This window comes from Archocentrus centrarchus, chromosome 22 (assembly GCF_007364275.1).
Source record: "Archocentrus centrarchus isolate MPI-CPG fArcCen1 chromosome 22, fArcCen1, whole genome shotgun sequence".
Lineage (NCBI taxonomy): Eukaryota > Metazoa > Chordata > Actinopteri > Cichliformes > Cichlidae > Archocentrus > Archocentrus centrarchus.
In genome coordinates this window covers 9,394,269-9,403,877 of record NC_044367.1, presented here as the reverse complement: position 1 = coordinate 9,403,877, position 9,609 = coordinate 9,394,269, and the positions used below count along the sequence as shown (strand labels likewise).

General features: G+C 43.5%; 1 protein-coding gene across 2 annotated transcripts; it reads right to left on the bottom strand.

The window, feature by feature from the left end:
• Nucleotides 1-850: 850 nt before the first annotated feature.
• On the bottom strand, nt 851-9,248 carry bmf1 (BCL2 modifying factor 1). Of its 2 annotated transcripts, none has more exons than XM_030719500.1 (4): nt 9,113-9,248; nt 7,030-7,227; nt 6,189-6,391; nt 851-1,518 (listed from the first exon to the last, which is right to left on the bottom strand). In XM_030719500.1, exons 2-4 carry the CDS (start codon nt 7,199-7,201, stop codon nt 1,402-1,404), a joined length of 492 nt encoding a protein of 163 aa, XP_030575360.1. In that variant the 5' UTR covers nt 7,202-7,227; nt 9,113-9,248; the 3' UTR covers nt 851-1,401. The 2 variants fall into 2 exon arrangements, with proteins under 2 accessions (XP_030575360.1, XP_030575361.1); XM_030719501.1 differs by having other exon boundaries at nt 6,189-6,361.
• Nucleotides 9,249-9,609: the final 361 nt, after the last annotated feature.

The following is a 9,609-nucleotide window of genomic DNA, read 5'->3' as shown; positions in this document are numbered from 1 at the left end:
ACTGGGAACAAGGCCAAGTTAAAGATCGAATAAAATGATGGTTATGTTTTATAATGTCTCTAATGGAGGGAAAAAATGATTTTTTTTTATTCAGTGTAACAATGTGATTGACTCATGTTCTAATATAGTGCACGGTGCAAGACCTTCAATAGTTGTTTACATTCATGCAAAAGTTGGCACCCTGTGATTGGAAAATATATCTGTTCATTGTGCTACATATCAGATGTCATTTGGCCACCAATATCCTTCCATCCATCCATCCATCCATCCATCCATCCATCCTCTTCCATTTATCAATTGTTGACTAACCCAAATGAGCACTGCACTTAATGATAGCAAACTTGCTTCAGCAATTAGGATATCAATTAGTTTAATCACTTTTGATAAGAAGGCTAAAATGGCAGCTAGTCTTAACTGGTTCATGGCAAATTAACCTTTATGTTAAGTGATGAGATTTCTAGCAATATATATATTTTTTATTTAACCTTTATTTATACAGGTAGTCCCATTGAGACTCAGTGTCTCATTTGCAAGAGAGACCTGTATAACTATATGACTGCACCTGCCTTAGTATAAATTTTCACTTTCTTTTTGAGGTGTACAGCCACCTGGCTCGTTTGACCAGACAGTGACGTTAAGAACTACAAACTCCACCCAGATACTCAGCAAAAAGTCCCAAACATTTGACATGTAGCACATGACTCGCTTTGCATATGAAAAGATATTTAGATCACATTTCACAGAGGGCCTGCTTCTACACGCGCAGAAACATTGTTCCCAAAACTTTATGAGTGGTACTGGGGGGTGGGGTGGGGGGGGTGGGGGTGTTCTCAAACTTAATACCATGACAGAGAAAAGGGGGGAGTAAGAAAAGAAAAACTGAAAGTAAGACAGGAAAAGATAAATGTTCCACTGAGGTGAGGTGCAAAATGCTTTGTTCTGAGAAGTTGCCTCTTTGGAAGTTAGTAAATCAACTTGACTGGTCACCTGGGAAACATCACTGTGTTTTCTTTCATTTCCTAACCATCTTATCTTGCCTGTCTAAATTGCTCAATACTCATTCTGGCAGAAGACACTGAATAAGGCATTCCCAGGGTCTGTGAGAGGTCATTAAAGTGAACAAGAACAATGTACTGTACAAAACTACTACACCACAGGTATGCCAAAATATGAACATTGCCCTTTAGTGGAATCTCAGAGCAACTTGGCATCTTCTTGGAAGGAAAAAAACCCCCAAAACAAAGCAAAAAAAAAACAACCTGGTATAAAAGTTGGTTGTCTCCGTCCCGCGGTGACCTTTGTTGCTTCAATTGTTTTCTCCCCCAAACAGACCCGTGTTAGATTAGACAGTGCCATTAGGAGTCCAGTTCCTCACAGAGATGAATAAACGGGACGGTCGCCTCACCTCCGTCCTGCGCCACCTCCTCCAGCAAAGAACCCCCTATCAAACAGAAGGCTGAGGAGAGCCGCGGCCAGGCGCCACCACAGCGGCCCCTGGTTCCTTTGGTTTCGATGATACTGAAACAACACAAGACGAAACACACTGCAGTTAGTGCACTCTATAGAAACTCAAAACAAAGTGCTAGGTCTAGCCATTATTTGCAGTTTTTGGTTGTGTTTATTCTGTCTGTGATGTATGCTGATTCACGGCGAGCACGCGGAGAGGAACATAAGACAGAACGAGATGCCGGAACGATGCTGATATTTTCACAGCACTCTGCTTCGCTTCCCAACAATATTTATTAGAGAGGATTCCCTTTGTGTGCAGGATCCCTACACAAGCCGGGCTTCCCTACAGACATTCCAAGCCATAAACACGTTTATCGTACGGTCACACTTTTTTCTAATCTTCCTGGCACAGACTAGCAGCCAGAAGCTCAGGAGGAGACTCTCTCAGGTTTGCGAGCCAATTGGATTGTGTGTGATTAGGAGGATAATGCTATCTCTGCCATTGAGAAGCTGAGATAAGATAATTGCACCAAATGGGATTAGGGGGCTCTTGATGAGAGGCAGGGAGTCTGTGGAAAACACGTATCTGCATGAGAGAGCTACAGTAGTTGAATATCTCATCCCCAGACGAAAGGCAGACTCCACTACACCTGATAATTCAGCGGCTATTTTCAGACCATGAGGGTTGTAAATTGAAGACAACTACGGGGACTTGAGATTACTTTTGTTCACAACAATGACAGAAAGTGTACTCTGTTCTCTTGATATCATTATATTATTGTTTACAAAAGCCAAAATAACCCAAGGCGGTGATTAGATATGCCATATTTACATGACTAGTGTCCAAACCTTGACCTAGTTAACAGTCAAGAACTGCCACTGTGATAAGCCTCCGGGTTTCCATACTCTTATCAATTTGTGGTGAACATTGCAGGGTGTTGCATAAGCGTTAGCAGTTTCAAGGCAGCAGGTCTGTATCTTACTTACCGCTCTCTCACCTCAAAATAGAGGTAAAAACACTACGGCAAAGACTCCCGAGAAGTTTTCTCTTTAATGACATCTAAATCTTGCCTGGAGATATTTTGATAAGGATGTAATAATAGCATGATGTCTGCTTCACATAAACAAAGGCAGTATTTATATGCAGGACAAAATGTTGCAGTGCTGGAAGCCAGCAGCATTGGTAAACAGTATCATGCCTGAAGTGTTTTCAATTTAACTAAATTACATGAGGCTGGCTCTGCGATGAAAGAGAGAAAAAGGGCCTGCGTATGTGCAAGTATATCAATACTGTATGTCAATATTTAATGAGGCTTAGCGTTTTTCTGTTAAGAGTATAAAATCTGCAGGAGTCAAATGCTGTGGGATTTATCGTGTGTCCTTGTGACCTTTCACCCTCTATTCTGCCAAGCTTAGACACAAACAGAGAGAAAAAGAGAAAGAGTGACAAAAAGAGGTGTGTGCAGGCTTGCCGCAAGTTAGTCATGAGTCACGCCACCAACTGTCAAAATGAGACTAAATTTAGTCAGCGATAGAGCGGCTGAGTCGAGCCAGATTCCCCATTTCGTCACGCTGACACTGTTCTGATGTGCTTTATCAGTGCAGACTGTCAGTCAAGCCAGCTGCTCACAAGCTCTGCCTTATTGCTTGAGCAAACGGGCCAGCCTCTTCAGCAAGAAACTCAGCATTACTCGTATCAGTGAGCAGAGAAAGGCCGAGGGAATAATACAAATAGTTGCACAAGATAATAGGGAACAGCACAAATAGACATTCCCGTCAACACAAATAATCAAAGAACAATGAAAGAAAAGTAAATACCATTTGTTATTACTTCCAGCGCAACTTTCCTCCCTCCCCTTCCACAAGTGCTGAAAGGAGAGAGTGCCGTGCACTCGCTGGAACAGTGAAGAGATAAAGCGGCAAACGCTGCGTGTGTGCAAACACGCACACACACACACACACACACACACTCACGCACACACATTCACACACACACATTCACACACACACACACAGAGGAGATATTCAACCCTGCTTTCAACACCTCCTATCGAAAGCACCAGGAGTCGTCTCTCTTAAAAAAACATGGGGATGAAACCCAACTCTGCTCCTTGCCCTGCGCAGGCTGAAGCAGTCTTCCTGCCATTGTGAATGTCATTATTGCTGTGTCTCAAATGGCAGGTCGGCTAATGTCAGCCATCCTCTGGGGACCTCAGAGTCCCCTCCAGCACTTTCTGACTGAGGAGCAATTTATCTGTCAGCATCCACCAGCACTCCTTCGCTACCTAATCCCTCCTTTCGCTAGGGGCCACGGGCTCCCATGGAAGGCACTGGCAGCCACAGTGCACCAAAATCCATCAAAATGATGGCAGTCAAAGGTATTTGGATTGCTCCGGGACAAGTGTCTGCACTGAATAACTTGCTTACTGACAGGAGCAACAGGAATGAGAACTGGCAAACAGTAACACTATTATCCAGTGAGAGTTTTTGTACTGACTGCCAGACCGTGCGATACTGAGAAGTGAGAGATGGCGAAAAGCAGAAAGCAGAAAAACAAGTATGGGTGTATTCATGCATGAGCATGTACACACGTACAATACAATAACTTGCACAAACAGAACCAGAAATAGTAATTACAGAGGCTTCGGTGGAATCACGCATCCAAAACCGCACTTAAGTGTTTGAGTTGTAAAAACATCCCTCTACAACAGCAAACCACAGACACTTAACACAGTAGCCGAAGCACAGCTACGCTTAAAGGACAAAAGAAAAAAAAACATTTTTCCCTTTTTTAGTTATCCACTATCTAAGCATATATGTCTTCAGCACATGACTTCACAGGACAGTTTTCACTCTGACTGTCCCCTCTGCTGTTTACTCAACCAGCAAAGTGAGCACAAACCACTTCCTCATCTCTTGAGCCAGGACTGCCTCCATTGTACGTCAGTAGATCCTGATCACACATACATAGCAACCATCCTGCTGTCTGCCCGTGTGTGTGTGTGTGTGTGTGTGTGTGTGTGTGTCTGCCCATGTCACAATACATGAGTCATCCTGTGTTGCTGCAGGGATATAAATAACATCTGCTTGATAAGTGCATGAGAACAATCAGAGTTTGAAGTAAAAAATAAATAAATTATATATATATATATATATATATATATATATATATATATATATATATATATATATATATATATATATATATATATATATATATATATATATATATATATATATATATATATATATATATATATGTGTGTGTGTGTGTGTGTGTGTGTGTGTGTGTGTGTGTGTGTGTGTGTGTGCATACTGGCCATCCCATTTCCCCACAGGGAGCTCTTAAGACAACTTAAGATGGTTGTTACTTGATCATTTGAGGTTCAATTTCCACCCTCCATCCCCCTTATACATCCTTAAACCATCATTATGGATCCCCCCCCCCCCCCCCCCCCCCCCCCCCACCCTTCCCCCCTTCTGCCTATGGCTGAGTAAACCACTTTTGTCTGTGTGTGCGTGTGTGCGTGTGTCTCCTGTGCTTGCTCCTCGCCAAGGGAAGGGGCTGCCTTGAGACTCCCTGGAACCACAGCTGTTCCCCTCTGGGCTCACGTGCAGCGCTTCGGGTTACAACATGTTTACCTACCTCTACCACTTCTGCTTTTTTTCTTGGATGTATCAGCATGTGTGGATGTGTGTGCGTGTGTATAAATGTGTGAAATAAATACGCGTGTTAGACTGTTAACCACCTGCGCAACAAAAGTCTTGCACTTTGCAGAGACTCTCCCAGGGGATCTATGCATATTTAAAGCTTAAGAAATAACAGTATGTTTTACAACACACCCACACAGCAGCACTACACTAATTCAGTGGACACTGTCACCCTGACCACAGTGTGTTGTTTGAGTACAGTCATCCTCCACACCAATAGCCAGCACACTAAGGAAACTGGGGAAAAGAGAGAGAGAGAGAAAGAGAGACAGAAATAAACAGGAAGAGGAGGCAGGGGAAGGGGGGCCCGGGGTTGGTGAAGTGGGGGAAGGGCTGTCCTGGTTCTGAAATATCTTTGGCTTGAGGGGAAAGGGGGATGGGTTGGGGGGGTAAAGTTCTGCATGTGTACAGCCTCTCCAAAACAAATATAACCCAAGCACCATAATAGAGAGGAAACTTTTGACCCACAATTAATCTCTGTCAGATCAAAATGAGATCCAAATATTGATTTTTTTTAAAGAAGTGTGCAGATGATGTGGCTAATGTGTGGATTTAACTTTTCACTGCTCCGACTTTATAAACACCCACTTAACCTGAGGCACTTACAGGGGGACACAAAAGAGTTCCCCTCTAGTTTGATGCCAGCAAACTTGTGCTGTATGTGTATCTGTAATGAACCAATGCTATTGTAACCTCTCAGCTGAGAAGCTGAGGGTTTATGGCATCTTTTTCCTCATATTGTTGCCTGCATGTCAGTGCATCTTCCTGGTTTTCTGCATTTGCTTTACCGGCTCAGACAGCTTATCCAAAAAAAAAAAAACACAATAGAGGTATATTTGCCTGTTATCAGTCACAGAGAGCAATCTGCAGTTTAGTCAAATTTGAAAACTGTCAAAGGAATCAGGTTGCCCTACACACTTAATGTGTGGCACTAAATGCATATTCTGCTCCTACTACCTGAGTAGTAACATAGCACTCAGTTAAAGCTGATGTATGTACAGTTAGCAGAATGCAACCATCCTCCTCACCAGTTGTAGGCGTTCCCGGTGAAACTGGTCTCCTATGAGCTGGAGCTTCTGTCCAATGCAAGCCTCCACGCCGCGTGCCACGGGTCGCTGCCAGGGCAGACGCTCCATCCTGTTTGGCTGCTCTTCGCTTTCTTGTTGCCGCGCTTCGTGATCCCCAACAAGCTCAAAGCGTGCTGGGAAGTGCAATCGAAAACCTGCGTTACCTGTTGAGTGTCAGGGCTCATACTTATTATTTTGTAAACAACACGTGTTCAGTAAAATATACCTGAATACAGCAAAGACACCGGGCATGCCTTTCTTTACAACAGGTACAGAGATCAGCCTGCTAAAGTACTGCTGAACGTGCCTTTGAGCAAACGGGTTTCTCGGCTTTATAACCACAATTTGCCTAGCTTATGGTGTTTCTTTTTTATGATCATTAATAGTTTCACACAATAAACTCGCATGACCTAGATGTTAAGGTCAGTTAGTAGCTATGGGGCTCCTTTGGAATGATTACTCGTGTATGGCGCCAGTGTAACTGCTGTCACTGATAATCAGTTCTCTGAAGAGCTGCTGCACAGGTGAGCACTTCTGTCACATCGTTTCGGTCACAATGCCAGTCTGGCGCCTTTTGAATAGCAAAGCAGCTGGGTACACTGCACGCAGACCATAAAAGTGAATGTGATGACGACTATCAGGCGCCAAGGGTGAGATCAGCGCAGCAACACTGTTAACCATTCCTCACAGTAAGTCTCACATTATGCTTTCGTGCTTCAGTTTTATAACACCGGTTATCACGCACAAGGCAATGTTCCTTTTTTTTTTCCTCTTTTGAAATATAGTATGTTGTCAGCCTCACCGTAGAAGAGTGGTCTGGGCTCCTCTGCGACTCCACAGGGCAGCATGCCGTTGTTTGGTACCAGGGCAGGACCGGGTGTCTGTGTGCCTCGGTGTTCACACTTTATCTGCCTGAATGTGGTGTGCCAGCAGCGGGCTTTTGGCTTAAACACATCGTCCTCCTCATCGTCCATACGGGGGGCACTTCGAGATGAGTAGCCTTAAAAGTAACACGACAGGACAAGAGAAGATGAAGCTGAACGTGCATAAATCGTCTTCCAGCGGGTACAGCATCCCAAGTTCTAAATCTGCATTAGAGCTGATGAGATGATCTCAGACACATTCATTATTCGTCCATTCCACCAAAGCATTCATTATCATTATAGACAACCTGTCTGGCCTATAATGAGTGCCCTCAAATCAATAAAACCACAGTGGATAAGTTGGGGAAGAGAAAATGAGCAAACAGTCTGCCTTAATTTGTGGCAAAGATCTCAGTGCTTATTTAGACAAATTGCTCTGTTCAACTCGGTGATGAAACCACACAATTCACTGTGGTTAGGCAACTCAGTTGAGCCACAGATACATTTGAGGGACTTTGGCTGACTAGATTAAATAAGAGGTAGATTATCTTTTGTCTGTACCATAATTACTAACTGTGCTAATAGTATCAGTGCTCCATATGTATATAAATATCTGACATTTATATGGATATTAGAGTGGATATTTGATGACAATAATAAAATGCCTCATTATGATTCATTATACTTTTTTTTTACTGCAGCGTGGCAAGAATCTCAAGGAGCATTTGGCAAACTCTCCTGAGTCAATAATGCACTGCACTCAACCCTGAGTAATATAGGGGGTCAAACAGTTATCAAAATATGGATGAAATTCAAGTTGCCTCACTGGCAAAACTCAAAGTCACCACTGCAGTTGTATTACGGGGTTAGACTACTACCACACTTCCAAATTAGGATCCACAGCAAAAGGGTAATGACAGTCTTTGAGGATAATCCTAAGCCACTCTCCCTTCCCTGGTCTGTCAGCTTGCCAGCTCCCGGAGGAGTTTTCATTTCTTCACCCAACATAAGCAGATTGGCCTGCCTCTAGCATGCCCAGACCTCACGATATACTGTGTGCGTTCACAATAAACCCTGTGTGTAAAGCCACTTAATGCTTTGTTTTGACAAACACAGAGAAAGAACATGGGCTGAGGGAGAAAAAAAAAAAAAACTAGGTTCAACTTCCAGATATACTGTGTCGCTGTCTGTACTGCTCTACTGACCAGGCACTGAGCTGCATGTTTGTGTCAGACAGTAGCTCCCCCTGCTGCAGACAAAAATAACAAAGGGGAAGGAGGGAGAGATGGAGTGGTGGGGGTGGAGGTGGTGGCGAGGGAGCTCTGCTATTGACACAGTTTCTATCCAACGGCTTTAAGAGCCTTACACCACGCCGTATCAGCTTAATGTAACATTACTCATATCGAGAAATGACACTTTCTCATACTCAAAGAAATGCCATTTTCAAGGCATTTTTAATCTAAACGTGTCTAAAAGCAGAGCGATTTTTAAATCTAAGTTTAGTCGAAAAAGGCTTTTTAAAAAATGACATCTGGAGTAAAAAAAAAAAAAAAAGTAAAAACACTGATCTGGAAAGAACAAAGCGGGCATATGTGTAATACCACGTTTACAGTTGTTAATTAATTTTTCTTTTCTTTTTTTTAAAAATAGAAATAAAACGGCCGTTTCAGCGTTTTAACAGAGTACCCAGAGACGCACTTGGCGCCCCGTAGTCCAAAGCCCATTCACCCAGGGAGCTGCGTAAACCGGGAAAGCCGGTATAATTCAAATCTCCGCTGCATGAATGACAGGCTAAGTAAATGAAAAAGCATTGATAAACAGACTGCCCTGACGATTAGGTACACTAATCAACGCGATTTACGTTGACGCAAAGGTGTATTTCGACGAAAACACCAGCACGCTGCCTGTGTTGGTTCTTTTTAAGGACGCGCATGTTATCTGGTGTAGTAAGTCCGCCCCGATAGAGAGCGCACACTGGATAAGGACGCTTAACAGCGCTTAAAAGGTTTCTGACGGACTTACCACAGAGATCGGCTTCCTTGTAACGATTGTCCTGTACCCAGAAAAAAATACCTAAGAACTGAAGAATCCTGCTGAGTCAAATGAGTTTAGTCCTTATCGCCTCCACGACTACTTCCATTCTGCGAGGAAACGCTCTGCCAGCCGACTTCTGTACGGAGACGTCAGCTGACTCCGCCACCGGGGCGTGGTGCGGAAATTAGTAAACAAACCCTCCTTCTTAAAGAGGGTAGCTTATCCGTCGGCTGGCTGCACTACTCCCGAGCATAGGCAGAGCACTGCCCTTTAAGAGTCAGCTGTATTTGGGTACTGCAGCCAATAGCCGGCTTTGTTTTTGTCATGCCTTCTCCGTCATGTAATCAGACACGTGGAAGGGGAAATTCCCCAGAGCACGAGACCGCTTTCACGCTACTACTGTTCTCTTCTGGTTATTCTGGTTAGAAACTGCTGTCATCTTGCTGGTTTATTTGTACTGAAAGTTATGCGTTCATTTGTTTATA

Excerpts from the sequence above, each read along its gene's own strand:
- bmf1 (XM_030719500.1), bottom strand. The coding sequence starts at position 7,201 with ATGGACGATGAGGAGGACGATGTGTTTAAGCCAAAAGCCCGCTGCTGG. Across the intron at positions 6,392-7,029 it reads GCCCAGACCACTCTTCTACG|GTAACGCAGGTTTTCGATTG; the intron begins GTGAGGCTGACA and ends GACACTCAACAG. Across the intron at positions 1,519-6,188 it reads ACCGGGAACGCCTACAACTG|TATCATCGAAACCAAAGGAA; the intron begins GTGAGGAGGATG and ends GTGTTGTTTCAG.